Here is a 26,294-nt window from a genome sequence, read left to right on the forward strand (position 1 = left end):
AGCACTACAGATCATCTGAAAGCTCGGGTGTATCTAAAGCTTGTCTTGTTTAAAAAAATAATAATACATTTTTATGAGGGCTCAGTTTACGTTGGTGCTAAAAGTTGTGTTCCCAATTCCCTGAATGCTACCAGATGCTACAAGCCCATCAACTCTCATTTCTTCTCCTATCATCTTTTTTTTTTTTACTGCCCCCGACCACCCAACTGAACAAGACAAGCAGGGCTGTACACATGCTAATGGGCATGCCAAAAATTAAAGGTCATGTTGCATTTGGCTGGCAGTACTGCCACAGAATGTGACCCATTTAAGTTAATGGGACTATGCACACAGTTGTGGTGCATCAGCATTTTCACTGTTAAAACACATACATATCACCTTTTCACTGCCTGTTAAAGGCCTCTGAAAAGCAATCCACCACAAATCACTTTTCAGAGGGGAAGCAAGAGCTCTGAAACAAAATTTCTAGCATCTGTGTGAACAAGGCCTTATATAATCAATCCATTTCCATACATTCTAATGCTACAGGAATCTCATTTTAATTTTAATTTTCAAACTGTGGCAGATGTAAGTAAAAGATGGGTCTGTTTCTGCCCACACTTTATGAAACTTAATAATGATTTCATTGAAAATGCTGCAAGCCCTTGGAAAGTGTCTGTTGATCTACCCATTCATAGCTCCGGTGAAATAGTGAATGGACATTTTTTTCATTTGTCATTTACAATGTATTGTGCAATAAGTGTTCAGACTGGTTTTCCATGTACTTGGAGGGGGACGTGTCACCGTGAAAGGGTGTTCTTTGCATTCAATTCATACACAATGTAAAAATATTTTCTTTAGTACAAAAGTCATGCTTACATTCCTAAACAGACGTTGACACACATAGATTAAAGAACATTTTCTTTGCTTCTTGAAAGGCATGTTCTCCAGTGAAAGTGCGGAAACAAGGTCAACTTTTCTAGATTTATATTGAGAATGTATAGAAAATGTCAGGGCTCATTCACACCATATGTGTTGGGATGTGTTGGGCAGCATTGGCCACACAGTCCCAACAAATAGACAAGGCGATCTTTCTTATGTCTTATTATTTTGGTTCACATCAATGTTCTGTGTGTGTTGTGCGCTCAATAAAATTAGGACAGGATGCATTTTCATATAGCACTGTGCTTTGCAACGCACTACACCTTATCACATGGTGCTATGGCGTATAACATTGTAATTTTGTGACATTTCATTGAAATTAAAAAAGGTAAACATAGTGATGCTTTATAAAAGTACACTGCCCTGCCTCTACTGGTTTGAATGGGAACTGAAATTCCCTTCATCATATCATACACATAACCACCATTTTCTTTGCTTTTTGAAAGGCATGTTCTCAGGTGAAAGTGTGGAAAAACAAGGTAAACTTTTCCAGATGTATACTGAAGATGAATAAAAAATTTCAGAGCCCATTCAAACCATATGTGTTGGGATGCATTAGGCAGAATTGACCACACAGTCCCAATGCATAAACAAGGCAAGTTGTCTTATATCGCAATATTTTGGTTCACACCAATGTGCTGCAAGTGCTGGTGTGCGCTCAAAAAAAGTAGGACAAGATACATTTTTATGCAGCACAGTGCTTTGTGACACACTACACCTTATAACATGACGCTGAGGTGTATAAAGTCATCATTTTGTGATATTTTAATAAAGTTAAGGTAAACATAGTGATGCATTGTAAAAGGGCACTGCGCTGCCTCTTCTGGTGGGAATGGGGACTGAAATTTCCTTTATCATGTCATACACAGAACCAGAAACTATGCCTAATATGTTTCACCTAGACAGAATCGTTCTTATAATTTTGACTGTGTTGAATGATTGTGCATGTGTTTCCAAAGATGAGATCAGGGTATAATAACTGGATGAAAATAGACATTTTTTTTCTTTTTTGATAGAGTGGAGAGAGACTAGAACTCCTGACATATTTGTATTGCTGTCTGTAGAGATCCACTCTCTCTATTTGTCCTGGTGACCATTATCACTGAAAGTGAAAGAAAATCCCAAATTCGAGTAGTCATCAAAGCAGCAACAGAGGGAAATCTTCCTAAAGGGACACTAGTTCTGGTGACTACCAATATTTCCTTCATTTTGGAAAGATTTCATGCATGTATGTGCAGACACGCCACAGACCTTTGTGGCATGCCAGACCTGTGGTAGGTCTGCGCATGCATAGGATCTTGTACATTCACAGACACCACAAGGTCCCCAATACATGGCAGGTACCTATGGCGCCTCTGTAAATGTGCAAACAGGAGTTTCAAGATGGGGGCATAGAAGACGAGGAGCTCAGGGCTACATGGAAGACGATGCGGGACGCCATAGACTAGTATATATTTCTGAATTATTGCACAGGGACAGTTTATCCTGTGATTTTGAGACACGTCACAGACCTTTGTGGCCTGGAAGAGCTGCGGCATGTCTGCACATGCATGGAATCTCCTGCATTCACAGACACCATCAAGTCCCTGATACATGGCAGAGACCTGTGGCGCCTCTGTGAATGTGCATACACGAGTTTCAAGATGGCGGCATAGAAGAAGAGGAGCTCAGGGCTGCAAAGACCTTTTGTGGCCTGGAAGAGCTGCAGTTTGTTTGCGCATGCCTGCGATCTCGTACATTCACAGACACTGTAAGGTTACGAATACATGGCAGAGACCTGTGGTGCCTCTGTGAATGTGCAAACAGGGGTTTTAAGATGGCAGCATAGAAGATGAGGAGCTCAGGGCTACAAGGAAGACCTTTGTGGCCCGGAAGAGCTGCGGTATGTTAGCGCATGCATGGAATCTTGTTCATTTACAGACACTGTAAGGTTACGAATACATGGCAGAGACCTGTGGTTCCTCTGTGAATGCGCAAACAGGGGTTTTAAGATGGCGGCATAGAAGGAGAAAAGCTGAGGGCTTCAAGGAAGACCTTTGCGGCCCTGGAGCACTGCAGTATGTCTGAAGCTCAGGGCTGCGTGGAACACGATGCTGGACTCCATGGACTAGTAAATATTTCTGAATTATCCTCCAGGGCCAGTTATTAGCTAGGTGGAGTGCAGTTTTTCCCTTAGGCGAGTAGAAGCCACCCTCTGATGTATACTAAGAAGGGAATATGACATCTGCTGCTCACTACAGGAGTATATAAGACATTTTATGAGGCACCACGTCCTGCATTCACTGCATACCAACAAGGGGAGCAGACAGGCTGCCAGGAACTATAATGCCCAGCAAACACCTCTATTACCTAAGAATGATATCGATACATAAATAACTCGGTGTGAACACATAGTAAGCCTTTATTATACTGTATGAGAACGGGATTTTATTAGGGAAAGCAGCACCCAGCCGCCTCACGTTTCATAAATAACACCGCACTCTAATGCGTCTACGCCTTTTTACTACGCTATCCTTCAACCAAGCTTGGGCGGGGGAGAGGGATGCTAAAAAATAAAAAAAAGGACAATCGCTCAGCACCAATCAGAGAGCGCCATTCGCCTCGAACGCATTCTCATTGCTCCATAGCGGTAACAGGGCGGGGGGCGTTGATTTGCTGCATTATGGAGACTAGCAGGCTAGGTTGAAGGGCTGGCAGCTCCATGCAGTGTACTGTATAGTGTGTGTGGCGGTGGTCACGTGTCGCTCTGAGGGAGACTGAGGAGGAGGCGGTGGCGGTGGCGGGAGCAGTGGAGGGGGGCGGGGGCTGTGCGGGCTCCCGGGAACCCAGACACAGACACAGCTTGTTTTGGTTTATTTCGCAAGGAAAGGTGGGGGGAGAGAGAGAGAGAGGAAGCCTGGCACACAACTCCGGCAAGTCCGGGAGCAGCGGCGAGCACCTTCTCCTCACCGGGCGGGCATTTCTCATTGCTGCTGCTGCAGGCTGGCCGGCCAGGGTCCGTGCACCCCGGAGTGAGTGCAGGAGGAGGAGGGGTGAGGAGAAGTCAGTTGGCAGCCGGGGGTGGGAGAGTGCAGCAAGCTACCTGCCCTCCTCTTCCCATCAGATGCCACTTTCTGCAACGCGATGGGACTGAATGGGGACACAGTACACAGGCGGCAGTGATTGTGGACAGGACTGAGCCCACACAGACACCGCAGTGCTTGCAAACTTGGAGCACCGGGGGGCTCTGCAGACACATGCCAAGCAACATGCCCGGGTGTGTACACCATGTCTGCCCCCTGCACACCATGACAGTACCGGGCTCCCTGCAGACAAGCTCAGCTCCTCTCTGATGGAACTCTGCACAGTGGATCTATCTCTCTACAAGCACGATTTTTCTCTATATCATTTTTTTTTTTTGGTGCTGAATGATCTGTGAATTTGCATAGCGTACCTGTACTTTTATTTTTACAAAGACTACCCCCTTTTTTTTTTTTTACTATTTATAGGATTGAAATAGTATTTATACTTCTTTATTTTTTGGTACAATGGCCAGCCCTACAGACCCTCCGCCTCAGGACAACTTCTCCGACATCAAGAAGGTGGGCTACCTTAGAAAACCTAAGAGCATGCACAAAAGATTCTTCGTGCTCAGGGTCGCCAGCGAGTCGGGCTTAGCCCGGCTAGAGTATTACGAGAACGAGAAGAAGTGGAGGCATAAGTCGGGGGCCCCAAAAAGGTCCATTCCACTCGAGAGCTGCTTTAATATCAACAAGAGGGCGGATTCGAAGAACAAACATCTGGTGGCTCTGTACACGAAAGATGAGTGCTTTGCCATTGCTGCTGACTGTGAACAAGAACAGGAAGGATGGTACCAGGCATTGGTGGAATTGCACAACCGAGGGAAAACGCACCACCACCATTACATCGAAGGGGCTTCCAACGGGACGCACGATGGGATAAACGGGGAAGACGTTTATGGTGAGGTCAACCCTCCTGGCCTGGCCTTTAAGGAAGTGTGGCAGGTGATCATGAAACCGAAGGGTTTGGGACAGCTTAAAAATCTTGTTGGAATCTACCGACTGTGCCTGACCCACCGAACCATTAGTTTGGTAAAGCTCAACTCTGATGCAGCGGCTGTGGTACTGCAGCTCATGAACATCCGGCGATGTGGCCATTCAGAGAATTTCTTCTTCATTGAGGTTGGTCGCTCTGCTGTCACGGGGGCTGGTGAGTTCTGGATGCAAGTGGATGACTCTGTGGTGGCACAGAATATGCATGAGACCATCCTAGAAGCTATGAAAGCACTGAGTGATGAGTTTCGACCCAGGAGTAAAAGCCAATCTTCATCTAATTGCTCCAATCCAATTTCTGTTCCCCTTAGAAGACATCACCTCAACCATCCGCCACCCAGCCAGGTGGGGCTTAATCGGAGAGCCCGCACCGAGAGTGTCACAGCCACATCTCCTGCTGGAGGAAATGCGAAACATGGCTCTTCCTCATTCAGAGTTCGGGCCTCAAGTGATGGAGAGGGCACAATGTCCAGACCCGCCTCAATGGATGGCAGCCCTGTAAGCCCCAGCGCAAGCAGGGCTCAGTCGCATCGGCGCACTGGTAGTTCTCGACTTCATCCACCTCTTAACCATAGTCGCTCCATTCCCATGCCCACAACACGCTGCTCACCCTCGGCCACAAGTCCAGTCAGTTTATCCTCTAGTAGCACCAGTGGGCATGGTTCTACTTCTGACTGCTTGTGTCCTCGAAGATCGAGTGCCTCTGTATCTGGTTCCCCTAGTGATGGTGGCTTTATCTCTTCTGATGAATATGGATCAAGTCCTTGTGATTTCAGAAGCTCTTTTCGTAGTGTAACGCCAGATTCTTTGGGGCACACGCCACCAGCTCGGGAAGAAGACCTCAATAATTACATCAGCATGGGCAAATCTAGTAGTCTCCTTCAAAGAGGAACACAGCAGAGATGCCAGTCAAGTAGGGGTGAGGAGACTCCTGACCTTGACAAAGTTTTCAGGAAGAGGACGCATTCATCCGGCACTTCTCCTCCTACTATTTCCCACCAGAAGACCCCATCCCAGTCATCAATTGAGGAATACACCGAGATGATGCCTTCTTATCCTGTGCGCCTCACCTCTTTTAGGCACTCTGCTTTTGTGCCCACTTATTCATATCCTGAAGAGTGCCTGGACCTCCACCTGGAAAATAGACCAAACCACAGTGATGATGGTTACATGCCTATGTCACCTGGTGTTGCCCCTGTGCCTACTAAAAACAGTGACTATATGCCCATGAGTCCTAAGAGTGTGTCTGCTCCACAGCAGATAATTAATCCAAGACGCCATTCACAGATGGATTCGAATGGTTATATGATGATGTCTCCCAGTGGTAGCTGTTCCCCAGACAGCTGTGCCTACAGTAAGATTTGGACAAATGGAACCAACCCAAAGTTGTCCATAGAGAGCAATGATGGTAAATTGCCTTGTAGTGACTATATTAACATGTCTCCAGCCAGTGGCTCCACTACAAGCACACCACCTGACTGCTTTCTCAATTCTGTTGAAGAGCCATCCAAACCTGTTTATTCATACTTCTCTTTGCCAAGGTCTTTTAAGCATGTTCACAGGAAAAACGAAGATGGTAATTCACGGGTATCTGTTAATTCTGATCATCCTTTATACAATGAAGAATCTTCTTCTTCCTCCACAAGTAGTGATAGTCTAGGGGGGCAAGAAACCCTGCACTGCAGGAAAGGGGAATCTTGTGCTCAGGTGAAGAACAGATTGATGAGGCCCACAAGGCTATCGTTGGAAAGCAGTAGTAAGGCAAGCACTTTGCCAAGGGCACGGGAGCCTGCTTTACCTCCAGAGCCTAAGAGTCCTGGTGAATATGTCAACATTGAATTTAGTGAGAAGGCCTTCCCTGGGGGTTTTATATCTTCCATGCATTCACCATCTTATGTGCAGAGTCGAGTGGTACCACAGAGAGAAAATATATCTGAATATATGAACATGGATCTTAAGCATTGGAAGGCCAAAAATTCCTATGCCTCCTGTACGCCATCATATAAACAGTCATGTAAACCTGCAAATACAGTGTGCTCTTCTGACGTATGCAGTAGTCGCCCACCTGTACGAGGAAAGCCAATTACAAGGGACTATATGAGCATGCAGCAAGGTACCATATGTTCAGATTACAGCCAGTTACCAACTGCCAGGATCACTGCCAAGCCAATATCTCCTTCTTGTAAAAGTAATTATGCTGAAATGTCAATCGGTGGGAATCCTGGTAACCTACCTGCTTCACCTCCTCCTGGAAATATAACCTTAACTGAAACGTCTTGCTCCTCTCTTCTGGGCCAGGGCTCTGGCCCCAGTGCATTTACCCGAGTCAGCCTAAGCCCCAACCGCAACCAGAGTGCCAAAGTTGTCAGGGCCGGTGACCCACAGGGCAGGAGGCGACATAGCTCAGAGACCTTTTCTTCTACCCCTACTACAGCTCGGGTAAATGCTGGCCCTGTTTCTGGGGATGATGTAAAAAGACACAGTTCTGCTTCCTTTGAGAATGTTTGGCTGAGGCCAGGTGATGCTACACGGAGAGAATCTTTGCAGCCCTCAGACCACCATCATAATGGCCTCAATTACATTGACCTGGATCTTGTCAAGGATTTGAGTGGACTGGAACATTGTAACTCTCATCAGCCTGGGATCACTCACCCCTCAGAGGAACTGAGTGCTTATGCTAGCATCACTTTCCATAAGTTGGAAGAACATAGGAGCCAGGCAGAAACAGAAGGTAGGTTTCTCTCTTTTTCTCAAATCTAATCAGAGCTTTTTACTAGCTCCAGATGCACTATAGTTATCTTATGTTTGCATTGTGTAGGTCAGGGTTTCTCAACCAGGGTTCCTCCTGATGTTGTCAGGGGTTTCTTAAGCAATTTCTATCTATTAAGTTCTCACTGACACTGTAGGTCTTTTAACTATCTGTAGGGGGGTAATTCTTCCCAATCACCACAAGTGTAAGGAGCATTCTTCCCACTGACCATCACACTAATGTATCAGCATTTTTAGCAGGGGTTCCCTGACACCAGAAAGTTATTTCAAAGGCTCTTCCATGCCAAAAAAGTTGAAAAAATTATGTTCTAGGTTTTTAGGTGCGCCATATCCATCCTTAAATGCCTGTCTGTAAAAAAATAAATACAAATGTGCCCCACAATAAACCATAAGCAGGCTGATTTAACATTTAGTTTATGTGGACAACCTGAGCTGTATGTGTAGTTCCTGAAAACCCCTTTTATGGTATACTAATTCATTAAATCTTTACTTATCCCTTTTTTATTTCTATTTGATTAAATGTGAAAGAAGGTTTGCAGTTTGTATTATATTTGATTAGCCGTGTGCTTGATTGGTGGTATGGTATGGGGAAAAATAAATCGGATCTTAGATAAAATGTAAATATAGCTTCCATGTAGTTCAAGTGATAAAGCCACCAAACTTTCAAATTGTGTAGATGCTGTGCCAAGTGCTTCTAACCAATATTTTGGAATTTGCCCATCCTTTGTTAGTCACTATTTAAAATGAACAGTTCCTCCTTCCCTTTTTTTTTCTTTAAAGTGGCACTGATAAAAGTGACTTAAAAAAATAAATATATATGCAATTATGTAACTATGCAACGTTTAAAAATAGATGACAAAATGTAGATGTAATTCTATGACATACTTTGCTGTAGCTTTGCACAACTATAGTCTGGAACTTTATTATATCATACTTGGAATGTTACGTTGTAGGAACTTGGAATTAGAAGCCACATGGTTGTTTCCCTCTGGTTGAATTCTATATGGTCTGTGCTGGGTTTGAGAGTGCAGATGTGTAGAAGTCATCGAAGAGTCGCTAAATGTTCTCCGTTTTTAGAACGTACAACCTAATTGTTCTCAGGCTTTATTTTTTATTTTTATACATGTTTAGGGTGTTCTGTTTAGCGTCTGTTAGGTGTTTATTCATGTTTCGCATTTTGTCTACAAGTAATTTGAGAAGCTAACTGCATATGAATGAACTGAATGCCTACTAGATAAGTAAAAATAATTTCAAATACTTGCATGTAGGGTTTTTTTTTTCCCTTCCTTTCAAGCAAATGAAGATGCTTGGCTTCACAAATCCCTGAATGCTCATTTTCACGCCTTCAGAACAACTCCCTTAAGATCCAGTGTTTATTGATGCTTCCGAAACTTAATAACAAAATGAAATCCTAACGGGTTTTGCTTGAAATCATATCAGTGCTCTTTACAAGTTTAATTGCATGTTGAAAACGCAATTAGATGCAGTCTGCTCAAAACTTGTCATGTTGGTTTTTTTTATTTTTTTATTCCACGATATCCAATTATTATTTTTCATTAGTGCTTTTTACACTTCTCTCCTTTTTTTTATTTTATTTTTTTATGCTTTCCTAAAGTAACACATACTGTTTTAGAACTTTGAATGTATTTGATTCTGAATTTGACCTTGCAGCATTTTTTTTTCTTGCATGTTAGCAGTCAGAAATGCTTGGCTGCAGTGTGTGTGTGTGTGTGTGTGTGTGTTTTGTGTATCTTCCTATTCTCAGAATAATATCAGTCTTGTGCAGGGTGTGATGGGCACATTGAAATGCTTTTGCTTCTGTTCACCATTTCCATGTGGACTAACATGACTAGCTCAGTGCTTCATGAATGAACAAATTAGAGCGTGGGAATCTACCATTTCATGGGCTCATTGCTTCTATCCCGCCCTCTCTTCCTTCTTATTAGCACATATCCGCTTAACCCCCAAGCCTCTACATAACCATTTGGCAGGACACCCTTCTGTGCATCTGGTTGTTTACTTTTCCTCCTGAATCAACACAGTTTGCTATTTGCTTGTATGTTTTCATAGACCCTACATTGTCCTTTTAAGCAGTCATCATCTTATTACTATTCCATGTTGCTCTTGAATCCAAAGCATGAACGAAGTCACTGAAAACAAAACCTATTTGATCTTTAGATGCACTATTTCTCTTTTAAAGTTGTTTAAACCAATGCAATCAGAATTACAGGTCATTTTCTACTTGGCTCAATTAATGGCCTTTTTACACACTGTTGAAAGCCTTCCTGACTCACCCAGTTTGCAGATAGTCAAGCAAATCACTTTCTGAAGACATTGGAAATCCTGGCTGCCACATGCTTCACTTGTGGGCAGGTGTGTGCTTTTACTGCTTGGGTTCAGGAGACACCCTGTCTGCTTTTTGTGTCTAATGTAGAAGCAGCTGATGTTTACTCTAACTTGAGGCCCTGATTTTCTTTTTTCATTTAAATTTATGTGTCCATTTCAAGCAACAACATAGCAATCTAAGACCATGGGATTATTTATGAAAGTTGAATCCATTTTGCACCACAAGTACACATGAAAGTGCACTTGCTGTAGATCTGATGGGGACATGCAAGGAACATAAAAAAACAGCATTTTAACTTGCACATGATTGGATGATAAAATCAGCAGAGCTTCCCCTCATTTCAGACCTTCCCCTCAGATCTACAGCGACTGCACTTCCAAGTGCACTTTTAGTGCAAAGTGGATTTGCCTTTCGTAAATAACCCCCCATGTAATGGTTGTAGTTTGACCAGTTTGCTTTCCTGAATCCCTCCCTGCAGTGCACACCTGTAAATTGCTCTGCAGACAGTTTTCTGAGAGGTAATTGCAAGACAGTAAGGTAAATAACTAACATGGGATTGACTTTTTTTGGGAAAAAGATGCTAATCCATATATGTTTCATGGCAATTTCTAGAGGGCTACAGCTCAATTTTCAGTTTGAGAACTGAAGATTTCCAATTTTATTTAAAATATTTTTATAGTAGGTTTTTCCTTCATCCCCCCCTTCTTCTTCTTTTTTTTTTTTTTTTCTCCTTTTGTATGAATTTCATTTTACTTTTTTTTAATTTTAAAGTAAATTTTGACATTTGCAGCCAAATTGGGATAACAGCTACTTTAAGTTTGTTACATGTTCACATTAACATGGCATAAAATAAAAAAAAAACGGTGCTTGCTTACTTTTTGACTTTGACTTGGATTTCCCTTCTTTTGTAATGTTAAGGTGGGACTAGGAAGGTAAATCCATAATTTAAAGCAACATTTAAATGCCAAAACAAAAAATGTTCTATATTGCAGCTTACTAATCCTTTAAAGTGACACTAAAGGCTGCTTTATTTTTTATTTTTTTTAAATACCTGTTATGCTTACCTTCTCTGTTTATCGTCTCTCTCTCTCTCCCCCCGCCCAATCTGCTGAGTGCCCCCAGAGCAAGCTGCTTGCTTTGGGGGCACTCGTGCATGCTCGCTCCGAAGCTGCTCCAGTGTGTGGTTTGGTCCTGCTCCCTCCTTACTGTGATCAACAGCAGTGGGAGCCAATGGCTCCCGCTGCTTTGTCTCAGCCAATGAAGAGCTGCTGCTCTTGTTCACAGGCTCAGGTAAGCGTTGGGGGGAGGGGCTGCATTATTATTATGGTGGTTATTATTATTATGATGCTAATTTATGCCTTTTTATTTTTACGTGGTGATCCGGCCAGTAACTTCCTTGGTTAGAATGTATCCACACTGGATGGAGGGGCAACAGGGCCACTCTTAGACAGCAACATTGTTAATTTGGGAAGCTGGTAGTGTTAAATGCATTAGAAGGTTTAGGAATACTTCACTAACAAATTAAAGCTGAACTCCTCCTGTAGTGTTAAATGTTTTTTCAACCCCTTAAGGCCCCCTTTACATGTTTAATGCTGCTGACCCGCGATCTGCAGTGGATCTCTTTGTCAGCAGCAGCTCGTCCATGGTTAGGCAATTAGAAGGTGATATTCTTCCTCCTGCATGCCAGTTTAATGAGGAATTTCACATTGAACTCCCTCTTCAGGGCACCACAGCCACATCCTTTAGATGAGGTTGCAGCATGGTCCCATTCACTTCTGCTATAAATATTTTATTGGTTAATTTTAATTGCATCCTTGCAAATAATTTGTGAAATTTCACTTGGTAAGATGGAATGATAGCATTGGTGTGTTTTCTATCATTCTGCTTCCTAAACGTAAAAAAAAAAAAAAAGTAACCACCGAGAGAAATATGCTGCTGACTGAAAATGCTTTCTGGCTGTCTCTGGCTTAAATTAAATGATCAGAATACATGCAACGAGGTAGTGATGCGCGATATTGAATCTATTGGATTAGCATGGCAGCCAAGCAGCTAGCATTATCCAATGCAGACCATATGGTTCTGTTAGCCTGACCTTCCTTTAAGTTAATAAGCTTATGTGTATTGTTCATTCCTTCTGCCCTTCTCTCTTTTTTTTTTTTTTTCTCACTGTCTTGTACGGATAATAAACCATGTCTTGCTGTACATTTGCTGGTTTTAGGACCTACTGGACTTTGCTCAATATTACATAGCTGTCTATTTATAATGTTTTTAGTTTTTTAGTGTAGGGTGTTGCTGTGTGTTTTTTTTTTTTTTTCTTTGCAGAGGTGGATAACATTAGTCTCTCCAGCTCTTCTGGAAACCTCAAGTACCAGTATGCCATGTTGCAACAACTAGAAAGTTGCTGATTTCCTAATCCACAGTTCATTATTATTCATTTTTTTTTTTTTTATTTGATAGCATTTGGCAACTCATTTTATATAGGGGTTATTTACGATTCACTGTTATTTTTAAACATTTTATAGCTTCAACTTCTTGTGAAATGTGTCAATATTTATTGCAATGTGAGTGTACTTTTATAATACCTGGTAATGTATCCTGTCACATTACACCATGGAGACTATTGCATTTTATCATAAGTAATGTGATCTGGATAAACAAATATACAAGTTTAGTAGGAGTTTGGTCCAGTTGTTTGGCATGACTATATGCCTGCTATCAGAGATGTGTGCTCGGTGAACTGAAGTCACACAAGGTAATGTGATCTCATACTCCTGTACAGAGTACTTGTGTGTGGGAGTTAGGTCTGTACAAAGTTCTTTGCAGCAACTGAATGCATTTTTTATTTTATTTTTCTATCGCACCCAATTTCTTCTTTAATTATGATTATTAAATCAAGGTTTTACTTTGCTATTTTCTGTGATTTCAGCATTGTCTTCTTTAAAGCCTGCTAAGACAGCTGTCAGTGGAGGGCAGCTTTATGTATCCATGTCCCAGTTGAAAGTGAAAACTATAGCTACATTTTTTTTTTTTTTTTTTTGTATATAATTATTTTTTTTTTTTTTACTTTTAAGTTACAGCCCAGCGATAACTGAAGAAAAGTGAAATGCTGATAGGGATCTCCGCCTCAAAGTACATTAAAGTATACACACTTGTAGACCCCAATGTAAGGCTACTTTCACACTGGAGCCGCCCGAGCACCAGCTTTTAGTGGCGCTTTAGCACTGATTAAGCTGCGCTTTTCAGCCCCAGCTAGCAGTCAAAGAAGGGTTTAAAAGGGTTCGTGTTGTGGCGCTTCGGAAGGGCTGCCCATTTATTTCGATGGGCAGGGCGTTTTTGGAGCGCTGTATACAGCGCTCCCAAAGATGCTGCTTGCAGGACTTTTTATAATGTGCCACAAGCGCACCGCCCCCCGTGTGAAAGCACATTCGGGCAGCATGGAAGTCAGTTTTCAGGTGCTTTACCGGCGCTATTTCTAGCACTAAAACACCTGAAAACTGCCTTAGTGTGAAAGGGGTCTTAGGGTGGGTGCATGGCTAATTGGTGGTACTGTGTAAATCCCATAGAGAAAGCCAGGACAAGATCCAGAAAAGTTCCCAAAGACCCATATTTGAATAATGTTCCCAGGACATGGCCCTCATCTTCAAGGTGGTGTTTTTTTCTGATAAAGGACTCTAGTTAGCTTTTTTTCTGGATCTTCGCCGCAGTCTTTTGGGACACATCGCAAGTCCCAGAAGACTGCAGGAGTCGGCCATTCATAAAGTACAGCGCGGCTTGCACTGGTGCAGTAGGGAGCTGGCTGTGCATGCCTTCACTGCCGGTTTCTCTTAGTTAGAGCAGAGTTCCGGCAAGAAATAAAAATAAATTAAGTCAGCAGCTACAAAAAGTGTAGCTGCTGAATTTTAATCGGACATTCGCCTGTCCCACGGTCCAGTGATGCAGACGTACAAGGCCCTGCTCCTCTCCACAGCTGGCATTCTGTGAATGGCCGGGCAATCTTCTGGGACTTGTGACGTGTCCCAGAAGACTGGAGGGAGGGGGGAAGAGTTGAACTTCCTTCTAGTGCCGCAGAACCCTGGGAGGAAGTGGGAGCTGGATGCCTCTAAAAAGACAGTACCCCCCCCCCCCCCCCAAAAAAAAAAGACGTGCCAATTGTGGCCTGTCAGGGGGTCACCAACACTTAAAGCGGAAGTTCCATTTTTGGGTGGAACTCCGATTTAAGATGCCAGCTCCTGGACCCAAAGCCCATTGAAGAATCGGCTCGGGTGAGGACAATGTTCCATCCCTAGACGTGTCAGTCTCCTTTTATTAAAAGTTAACAGCTAAAGTTGGCAAATAAGTGTTTTTTTTTGTGGGGGGGGGGGGGACTGAAGTGCCTCCTTTTAATTAAAAGCGTTTACACTTTAATTGTGTAAAAGTATAAATATAGTATGCAAATGGAGGTGCTGGAAAAATGACAGAGGGTGACATTGATTGTGAACGATAGTGTTGCTGTAGCCAGATACTCTTCAATTGGATCACTTGTGGGGTTTCTTTTTTTCAAAATCGCATGACAAGTCGCAACCCTATTTTTTGCCTATGGAACCATTGAAATCGGTGAGACTGCGATTTGAAAGGTTTCCTGACTCACCGTAAATTATTAAGTATGCAAACGGAGGTGCTTGAAAAATGACAGAGGGTAATATTGATTGTGAAAGATTATTTTGCTGTAGCTGTATATACTCTTCTATTGGATTGTTTGTGGGGTTTCATAAGATGCTGATGTATCTGCTTTTTCTGGCAAGCATTCGATTGATCTAAACCTGTCACATGCTGTTTTCCTTCTTGTTTTGTGTTTGTGTGTGTTCTGAAATCCTCTTTTATAGTTTTTGTTCTCAGGCCAGGCCTTTTCCTCTTTCCAAATCAGCAAAAGACTGAAGAAGTGATTGACTGCTGAGAATGGTATATCAGTTTCCCATGTTCTGGCCAATCTACTGGAGTATTTCTTACTTAATTAAACCAGAGGAATGCAATTCCATTGCAGGATTTCTATTTTTTTTTATTGTTAAAGCCACGCATCTATGGATTTGTTCATATCCTGTGCAGACAAGGCTTTCTTCTTTTGAACTTGCTACCGAATAATTGTTCAAGTGATTATTTTGTTACATGTTCTATTTTTATAACATTTTAGCGCTGTGTTCTTTGGGTATAAAGGTATATAATGGGACTACACATCTGATAAGAGTGAGCAGGGGGAAGGGGGTGTCCATATTTACATACCAGCTATTATATTTTTTAACATTTAATATCTGCCAATGGCAAGCGCAGCAGCATCCTATGTTACTTGCACACCTCTTCTTGCCTACAGATAACAAACTAATGGTATTACTTAAAAGAGAAGTAAAGGTTTTTTTTTTTTTTTTTTTAAGATATCCTACTTCCCTAGGTGGATGCAGCATGAGTCCAATGCTGCATCTATCCCCTGGCGCACCTGCACTGAGAACCGAGTGACCAAACACCACAGATCACTAAAGCCCCATACACACTATCAGATTATCTGCTGAGTTTTTCCTTCAGATTTTCCAAAACCATATAATAATATGAGGACAAACCTTAGGAGTTTCAATGTGTATGCAATCAGGCAGGCCCTTCTACTACATGGTTTTGGTAAATCTGAAGGAAAAACTCAGCAGATAATCTGATAGTGTGTATGGGGCTTTAGTTTTCAGAGCTCCCTGACAGTCTACATCTTTCTGCTCTTCTCCCTCGCTCATTGGTACACTGGGCTGTGGAGGGGGGTGGGGGTGGCCAGCTCAGGCTCTCAGCCGCTCACTGAGCGACTGAGCCGGTTGTCAGTCCAGTCACCTGGCAGATTCAGACTTTGTCAGGATGATGCAGTGCCTGGATTGATATTTCTGATGTCAGCAGAGAGCGGACTTCGGCCTGTTCTCTTCTGAGAATGAACTGCACTCCTGTGATCTAGCTTTGGCTGGACTTCTCCTTTTAACTAGTTCCCGGCCAGCCGCCACAGTTATTCAGCGGCAGGATGGCTCCCCTGGGCCAGCTTTCGTAGCTGTACGGCGGCTCTTTAAGACACTGTGGGTGGGCGCCTCCTACAGCACCGATGCAAGTGTCTGGCAGGGTGCGATGACTGCCGGGCAGTCACGATTGCTCGTGACAGAGCGAGAACCAGGATCTGTGTGTGTAAACACACAAATCTCAGTTTTGTCAGGGGACAAATAGGAACACCGATCCATCTCCTCCCCTAGTCAGTCGCACCCCCCACAGTTAGAACACACCCAGGGAACACAGTTAACCCCTTGATAGCCCCCTGGTGTTAACCCCTTCCCTGCCAGTGACATTTATACAGTAATCGGTGCATTTTTATAGCACCGATCGCTGTATAAATGTCACTGGTCCCAAAAATGTGTGTGGAAAAGTCAGTCCATTAAGAGTGGTTTCATAATTATTAACCACTTCAGCCCCGGAAGGTTTTACCCACTACCTGACCGGGCCAAATTTGCAATACGAAACTGTGTCGCTTTAACTAACAATTGCGTGGTCATGCAATGCTGTACCCAAATAAAATTGATGTCCTTTTTCTCCCAAATAGAGCTTTCTTTTGGAGGTATTCGATCCCCTCCTATGTTTTGTGGTGTGCAACAATTAAAAAAAAAAAAATACAAAGCTATAATATAAAAAAAAGTAATAAAACTAATTTCTTCGATTTAGGCCAATATGCATTCTGCTACATATTTTTGGTAAAAAAATAAAAATTACAGTTTATTGATTGGTTTGTGCAAAAATTATAGCGTCTACAATATAGGGGATATATTTAGGGACTTTTAATAGAGATTTTTTTTTTTTTAGTTTTTTTTTTTTTTTTTTAGTGGGGCTTTGACATTGCATTGGACATATCTGTCTCACTGTTCTAGACCATTGGCACCAATACAATGATCAGTGCTAAAAAAAATACACTGATCCCTGTATAAATGACATTGGCAGGGAAGGGCTTAACTACAAGGGCGATCAAGAGGTAAAATGTGTTTCCTGGGAGGTTTTTTTCTAACTGTGGGGTGTGGATTCACTGGAGGAAAAGACATTGTGATTAAGGCCGGGTTCACACCGCTGCGATGCGGGAACGCCGCGAATCCGCGGCGTTTTCCCGCATCGCATTACTCCCGCCGGCAGTTCACACTGCCCTATGCGGACGGCTGGGAGTGTCAATGATATGTTAATGACACCCCCAGATCCGTCCGCATATCGCAGTGCGATCTGCCGACTCGCACAGGAATCGGATCGCATGGTGTGAACCCCCATGCGATCCGATTCTGTTGCGGACCAAAAAAGGGTCCCGTGCGAGTTTGCTGCGGGAGCGATGCGAATTCAGCCATACTATCTGTATGGCTGAACTCGCATCGCTACGGAGATCGGATGTGATTTGCACTGCAGTGTGGGTGCGAATCACATCCGGATCTCCCCCCGCAGCAGTGTGAACCCAGCCTTAGCCTGACAGAGCAGCAGTGTGCTTTGCTTACGCCTGCACACCGTTGCTCCGTCTCTCCTGTGAACGATCAGTGGGTCGCGGCGGCCGTCGGAACCGCTAATTGCCTCCTATTGTGTTCAATCACAGTGGGAGCAGCATGTGCAGTAGGAGTGCTACCCATTAAACCGCCCATTAAAGTGTATTTTTTTCCAAAAAATTGTGTTTGAAAGACCTATGCGTAAATGTAATGTGACATATTGCAACAGCTGCCATTTTACTCTCTAGGGTCTCTGCTATAAAATATATAGATATATATATATATAATTGGGGGTTCCAAGTAATTTCATAGCCAAAAATACTGATTTTAACTTGTAAGAAACAAGTGTCAGAAATAAGGTTTGGTCTTTAAGTGGTTAAACTGACCTAATTTACAGACTGAAGCTCATTCCTTTGATCTAAAGAACTACATTTTACAATGTTTCTCTTCATCTCAGATGTTGTGATAAACTTGGCAGGCTGTCTGGATTTTTTTGTTTTTTTGTCAGAAGTGAGCAGAGAACTTTCTGCACTTGTTATGGTACATAGAATCAGGAAATGCTGTTTTAAAATAGTGAGGAGAGTTGAATCGCGAACTTGATTCTTTAACGATTTAATCGTACAGCTCTAGAAGTATCTCCCCAAAAATTACATTTTTGTTGCAGGGGATGCCTGAAATCTGACTTGTATGTTTGTGCAGACTTCTGGGAAAAATCAGTGAGCCAATCGCACATGCAGGAAATGTTTCTGGGGGATGTTCTGTACATATTATGTGTACAAGACACCTCCAGGTAACCATATTGCATTGCATTGCATTTTCAGCAAATTGCAGAGGCTGTAGATTGAAAAGGAAGGGTAATTTTTAATAACATTCAATTACAATATGACTTGTGTCGCAATTAAATATGCTATATTTTTTTTCTTTACTTTTTTTTCCCCAAGAAAGTGGAGTTATAACCTTTTTAAAGTAGAACTTGACTCTCCCAATCAGAATTTACTATTTTATTATTTACTTGCTTTGCACCCCACCCCCCCTTTTTTTTCTTCACATTTTCCTCAGTTACTTCCTGGTTTCCAGGCCTAAGTAGAGTCCAGAGTCTTTAGGAGGGAAGGAGGTTTTTTTCCCAGCTTGAATATTAATTAAATAGTGTTTTGTTTGGTGCTCAGATGCAGTGTAGATCTGCTTTGAAGTGGACCTATGCTTAAAATGTGAAGTAAGACTAAATAGAGCTGACAAAGCAATGAGTACAAACGTGTACTGATTAGAAGCAACAGAGTACTTCCACCCTCTTTTCTTCTAGTCTTAGCAGATAGGGCTGGTGTGTAAAGGAGTTTGTGAGGTTGACTGTATTTTTAAACAGGAACAGGCTCCAGGGCGGTCATCCTTATCCTTGCTTCACTGTATAGTGATGCCATTAGCATCTGAAAAGCTATAGCTCCTATCCTGCATGCCAGGTCAGTGAAGTCTCAGTCAGGATTACAACCTTGCAAGTCTACACCATTAAAAAGAACTAGTCTCTCCATAATGCTATCCTGAGAGGATCATCTTAAAGGTAATCTGTCATGAAGAAAAATGCCTAAATGAGAAGCGACAAATGGAGGCTTCTGGAATCCTGGCCTGCATGCTAGTTCTGGGACAGGACATAACCTTTACCTGAATTTCCTAGGTCATAATGAAGAGAAACTGTTTGTGATCTGTCAGAAGATACCAGTGTCCAGCTTCCCGTCTGATCCTGATCCTGACAGACAATTGATGTCTTGATACATGAATAATTCAGTTACAAATTACAATTTTTTTCTTCTTTCTTTTTATTTTTTTCGGTGGACTTTAGAAGCTGATTTTGTGCAGTATGCCTTAATGGAACATCTTGCTAAGAGAAAGTGAAACCGTACTAACATTAATAAACCATTTATAAAATTGCTTCCCCTTACTGAGGTCTCCTGACAGCTGCTTGTATGTCTTCAGCTTTCCTCTTTGTACTCTATTCATTATTGTGTACTAGTTTTTTATTTTTTTTATAGGAACTGAATGGGCCTACATGCCTATCATTCCAGTGAAACGTGTTAAAGACCAATAGGATAATATTTAGCCATTTAACAAATGTCACTTTTATCTCTAATATAGCCACCCTGTTTGGTAATACTTCTGTAAATCTACCCTTCACCATTTATACTCTGGTTGCTGCTGATTTTATTCTCTGTAAATCTGGCTTTCTATTCACAATTAAAGTGCATTTAGGAAAAGGATGTTTAACATAAACTGAATGATTTAATGCCGCGTCTCTAGAAACTGCCCTTTTGCTATGTAAATATCTCATTTTTTTGTAAGATGGGAATGAGTGTTCCACTTGTTTATCTTATTTGCTGGAAAGCTCAGAGATGTAATGATGCACAATTTTCTGATATAGCTTGACATATCTGGGTCAACTCCTCAGAAGATGTCTATAGAGATTTATCCTTAAAGTAGCTAGGAGATGTTCTCTTTGCATGTAATATTTCACAACAATGTTTTGATGCGCTGGAAATTTTCAGTGGTGTAGAAAATTTAGCTTTCTTTAATTACTTCAAGTGAAGATGGTTTTTACCTTCTTTTTTTTTTTTTTTTTTTGAAGAGTAATTTCTTTTGACAGAATTGGTTTGGCTATATGCACAGATCCGATTTTTTGAAAACAATAGTAGTCAGGATTTACTAATAGAAACAAAGAAGAGAGCAGCGCGATCTAAGTGCAGCGTGATAAAAACATTTTAATATAGGACAGACTTTTAAACTCACAAGATTCTAGAGATTACAGCACATGGCACTGATGAGCATGCATGCTCCAAATGCATGTTCCTCCCCACTCTCTCACCATCCAGAAGTAACCAGCCGCCCCCTGAGCCGAATCTGAGAACCAGGAAGCGTTGGGAGCCACCAACGCAGCTGGGAACATCAGCTGCCTCTCCACCACCTTCCCCCAGGAGTGGATGAACTTCCTATACCATTTCACATGCGCTGTAATCTCTACAATCTTGTGAGTTTAAAATCGTCTGTCCTATATTAAAATGTTTTTATTACGCTGCACTTAGATGGAGCTGCTCTCTTCTTTGTTTCTACTGTCTACAGAGCCCCTTCTAGTTTGTTATGAGCAGGCAGCCATCCAGAGTCAGCCCATCTGTGACCATCTACACACCTTTTGCTGCATTTGAACTCTCGTGCATGGACTCCCCACTAGAGCTGCACGATTAATCTTATAAAAAACGCGATCTCGATTCACTCCCCTGATGATCTCTCCCACTGAGAGTAGGCGATTCTTTCATATAAACAAGTGGGGAGATTATCTGCTCACTCAGCTGTCAAAAGAAAGCATCCTGGGCAATCTGCCAAGTGTAGAACTTGAAACATTGTAACTAACACTTCTTAGATCAAAGGGAAAGAACTTCTGTGTAAACAAATAATCTGGGCAGTCTGCCAAGCTTTCAACCACATGTAAATGCAGGAGGTTTAACCACTTAAAGTCTAAATCTTTTTCTGCCACTTCTTAGCCTAAAATCAATATTTTTTGCTAGAAAATTACTTGTGTGTGTATGTGTGTGTGTGTATGTGTGTATATATATATATATATATATAATTATTATGACCCTAGGGAATAAAATGGCTGCAATATTTAATGTCACACTGTATTTGCCCAGCAGTCTATCAAATGCAATTTTTTGGGAAAAAATACACTTCAATAAATAAAAAAAAACGAAACAGTAAAGTTAGCACATTTTTATTTTTTTGTTTTTTTTTGTTTGAAAGATGATACACCACAAGAAGCGTGATCTATCTTCTAAGCAAAAAAATCGTGGTTCTCATTTTAGCTAGAATCGTGCAGCTCTACTCCCCACTACAGAGAGCAATGGGCGATTAATCTACTCTCTATTTGAGCTGACAGAGCGCACGTGAACATACGTATACAATATTTCCGGGATTTACTAACGATGTCGCTAGCTGACAGTTATTCTGTGTATTAATGTCAGAATTACCACATTTCATTATTCCGTGCCTAAATTGTAAGAGCTGAGGATATCCAAAGGCTACATAACTTTCCTCCTAGATAATGAAATGAAGATTTGTTAAGGTTAATATATTGCTGTATGATTTCCACACAGGAATTGTTAGAATTTGTTGTAGGATCATTTTGCTGCCCATGAGGTAAGTATCCAATTATGACCCCTTACACACGAGCTGACCAATCAAGTCCGCCTGTCAATTTTTTATTTATTTTTTATTTTTAAGGGGAACCCAATTAGACTCTCCATTTTCCTCATATGGAGTGGCGGGCCTAAACATCCAATCTGGTCCGATCTGCTAAAAACATACCCCTTCTATCAATCGGATGGCAGTTGGTCCCTTTTACATCCAACCACCCATAGAGGAGAGCGGGCTGTGTCCGCTCTGCATAAGCAGAGTGAGCATAGACCAGCCATCCACCTGCTCAGTGGGGATGAGCGAAGCCTGCCCCATGTGGAAGGGGCCTTGGGTAGTTTTTAATTCCCTATTTTTTATGGTAAAATGCTAATATTTTTTTTCTTCCCCCCCAAGCCTCCTTCACTCCCAAACCCATTTGCCTGCTCCGCCACATTAGCGTTTAACAGTAGAGGCTAATCTCAGCCACAATAAAATGGCACTAGCTGTTATGGCGCACAGGTACTGCCACTGGCTGTTCTTGTACACAAAAACGGGTACAGGCAACAGTTGTGGCATCTGGAAACAGGGGTACGGGCATCGGCTGGTGTGCCATCTGGAAACAGGTGCTGGCATTGGCTGGTAGGGCATCTGGAAATGTGTACTGGCATCTGAGACATAGGGTACTGACTTTGGCTGGTGGGGCATCATGGAACAAGGGTACTGACTTTGTGGCATCTGAAAACGGGTACTGGCATTGGCTGGTGTAATATCTTGGACCAGGGTTACTTGAACCAGTGGCTTTAATTGACAGACAGTGACAGTTCCTGGGCCTGTGCTGTTGCAGAGGGCTGTGTAAGGACACTTTCTTTTGCATAATGTATTGATGTATTTTAGTTTTGTGAGAAATTCCACTGGTTCTTCTGTTATTACTATTGGCTGCAGAAGCCACAAAATAAAAAAAATAAAAAATAGGTGAATTTGCTCGTTAGAGCTTCAAATGCTCATATGGGCGCAGTGTGTCTTTCAACATTTTTGTGATCACAAATCTGGAAAAACAAAATAAAAAAAATAAGATGTATTATCTTTTCTGTGGAAATCTTTTTGATCTGAAGAGCATACACCCAGATTCTTTTCACCTGCGCGTGTTGTTATGTAACATCAAAAGGAAAAGCAGATCTCCTAAACTGAAATGGGGCCTCAAGCTATACTGGTCTGCCTCATAATTTAAAAATCTCACTGACAAAATTGTGGTACTGTAAATTACTTCAAGCCCGTCTCAGAGGAAAGGAAGAGTTCGACCCTGCACTGCAAAGGTTAAATGTTCATTTAGTCTAAGGGGCTGCAAAATAGGGAGTTTTCCTTTTACAGATACTCTGAACATGCTCCTCTTCTCCCCTGTTTCGTTGAGGGACTGTTCCTTGGTTTCCCCAGTGCAGTGCAGGGCTATGGGCTCTGCATTGGACTTGATGCACCATGTGACCGTCAAAGGGAGCAAGTTTGTGGGAGTAAAGGATCAATGCTTTTTTGCATCCCTCCAAACCTAAACTAGCATTACCCATTTTTTTTATTTTTAAGCATGTGCTCACTTTCAGTTCTTTAGGCTTTTTGCCAGTTAAGATTAGGGGGTATGTTTATAAAATGTTTGCATAGCTATTTGTTCACCAAAACTGCATTCATTTTGTGTGAATTAACCAGCATTCACTTAATGGCTTTAGGGATTTTTCGCACAGTGTATAAAGCGGTGGCTTCTAGTGGGGTAAAACAGAATTGTCTTCTGGAGTTTTTCTCTCTGGATCAGATGCTCTTGGGGTATTTTTTTTCCCCTGAAACTTCTCTCTTAAAGTGAAGGTGCGTGCTATATGCCAATAAATACAGTATATCCAAATAATACACCTGAATTCATCTCTTCACCACACAGCCACAAAGGCAAGAGAATTCTTGTTGGGCAGTGTATTAGTGCTCAGACGAACACACTGAACTTTAATGGTTCAAAGACTGTCAGGCAAAATGGTCGGCCCTCGAGCATGTCCACTTCATCAAATCTGGCCCTCTTTGAAAAAAGTTTGGACACCCCCTGATCTAATGTAATAAGTTGCATATTAGAATGTTATACTTACCAGAGAATGCCATACAATAACGACATGTATAATTTGCATTTGATTTGATAACATTGAAATAAACAGGATTTACCAAATGATTGTTATTTGCCCTGTGAAAGACGACCTACATTTCAGAAAATATCATATGGCACATATTAAAAATGTCTGCAAGGATATCATTCACAAAAGTTTTTGCGAATGCTGATACATTCACACAGCAAATTTTATCTCAAATAGACCCCAAGGTATAGTTTTTGATCTAGACATGTCGGACTTGCTCGGTCGTTGTGCCAGACTGTGTTTGTTGTGTTTACCAAGCATCTCTAGTTGTATCACCACTTTACAACATCGACAGCCAGCTGCAGATTTGTATCCCACCTGCAGTGTCCTAATTAGCACGATGTCTGAGACAACTGAGAAAATCCCTTATTGCTGCAAAGAGTTCGTCAGGCAGACAGCGCCACTACCTACTGCCACAGATATGATGAAAAGATTTAATCTCTTAATAATTAATCTGCTGGGAGGAGGATCACTTAAGGTCGACAATGGGAGTCTGCACCTTGAAATGGAACGTTACTGGTTTTGCGTTTTTTATTTTTTATTTTTATTTTTTCCCCTCTTCCTAGACCAAGCAAATTTTAAACTGGTCTCCAGGCAGTAATAACGAAGACATTTCTGTTCTGAAATCTCTTAGAGCATCAACTCCCCAGAAGCTAGTTAGAAGGACCTATGACCTGCCTCCCCTTTGCTGGAAAAGCTCTTCCTTACAAAACAAAATAGTCGTAAGCCAAATTGGAAAATTTGATTGTGAACAGATTTACCGCAGATAGCACTTTTATGTAATTGTTATTGATAGGAGTGTAAAATAAATTATACAGAATAGTGGCTAAGCCATGAAATCTCATGCAGGGTGTGCAAGGCAACCAATTGTGGGGGAATATGTTTAAAGTGATTGTAAAGGCTATTTGAAAAAAAAAACGGGTTTATACTTACCTGCTCTGTTCCTCTTCTTGGTGTGCTACCATAGGAAGCTGCTTCTTATTTTGGCACACCTGCGGGCTGAAAGTGGTTGTAAACCTAGTTGAACCACTATAATAAGGCTTACCTGTAGGTACTGTAAATCTCTCCTAAACCTGCATGGTCTAGGAGATATTTACCATATACGTATGAGCTGACTCCATCGGCGCATGTGCTGTGAAGAAACGGCCCTCACTAGCAAGTGCCATGACTGATGGCTCCTGTGACTCTGGCCAGTCTGAGAGCCGGAGTCCGCGGCCTTGGAAGGAAGAGGGGCCAAGATGGATGCGGCCACATGCAGGTTTGCAGGTAAGTGCCACATTATGCTTTTACTTTGCAGGGGAAAAAAGAGGAAGTAAAACCCATCAGGGTTTACTTCCTCTTTAAAAGATAATGCCAGCTTTAGCTACATGTTACATCTGTCTTTAGGGTGTGACACCTAAGTGGCCCCTCCTTTGACAGTAAGCAGAGGATTTTCTCCCCTGCAGCCGCAGTCCCTTTTGAAATCGGCGCATCTGTGCAGGGCTCTGCCCACACAGCTGTGTCATTTGTTCTCAGATAATCTGAATGAATAACTACAAGTCCCATCTACTACGACGACAGATGAACACAATGGAATACGGGTGAAGTAATCGGCGCACTTGTAGTCCATTGGTTTGGGCAGGGAGCTTGAGGAAGAGGCTGATGATGTGCGTTTAAAGGTGAAGTATGCCTTTAAACTTCTTCTTGACACTAAATCTTAACCCTGAACATAACCTAAAACCTAACTCTTATAAGTAATAGAGTGGATTTTGGCATACTTGCTGTGATTGTTTGATTTGCCACAACTGCTTCAGCCCCGGAAGATCTTACCCCCTTTCTAACCGGAGCCCTTTTTGTGATTCGGCACTGTATCATTTTAACTGACAATTGCACGATCGTACAGCGTTGCACCCAAACACAATTGACGTAATTTATTTCCGACAAATAGAGCTTTCTTTTGGTGGTATTTGATCGCCTCTGCGGTTTTTATTGTTTTGCACTATAAACAAAAAACAGCGCCAATTTTGAAAAAAAAAAAACCCACTGTAATACCCCCCCCCCCCCCCAAAAAATAAAAAAAATATGTTTCCTTAGTTTAGGCCGATATGTATTCTTCTACATGTTTTTGGTAAAAAAAATCGCAAAAAGTGTATTGATGGGTTTGCACAAAAGTTATAGCATCTACAAAATAGGGTATAGTTTTATGGCATTTTTATTAGTAATTGTTCTAATTTTTTTATTTTTTACTAGTAATGGCGGAGATGTGCGATCTTTTATCGGGACTGCAACATTGTGGCGGACACATCGGACAATTTTGACACATTTTTGGGACCATTGGCATTAATACAGAGAACAATGCTATAGAAAATGCATTGATTACTGTAAAAATGTCACTGGCAGTGAAGGGGTTAACGCTATG

At 41.9% G+C, this 26,294-nt stretch overlaps 1 protein-coding gene across 1 annotated transcript in view; it reads left to right on the forward strand.

Moving 5' to 3' along the window:
• The first annotated feature begins 3,735 nt into the window (after positions 1 to 3,735).
• Positions 3,736 to 26,294, forward strand: part of IRS1 (insulin receptor substrate 1) — a 65,599-nt gene continuing 43,040 nt past the window's right edge. Inside the window, exon 1 of the mRNA XM_077488198.1 lies at positions 3,736 to 7,704. Coding sequence (XP_077344324.1) covers positions 4,449 to 7,704 — 3,256 coding nt within the window. The 5' untranslated portion in view covers positions 3,736 to 4,448. The remainder of the gene's footprint in view (positions 7,705 to 26,294) is intronic.

This window comes from Lithobates pipiens, unplaced genomic scaffold, assembly GCF_037356315.1.
Source record: "Lithobates pipiens isolate NorthernLeopardFrog02 unplaced genomic scaffold, aLitPip1_a1.2 Scaffold_18, whole genome shotgun sequence".
NCBI lineage: Eukaryota > Metazoa > Chordata > Amphibia > Anura > Ranidae > Lithobates > Lithobates pipiens.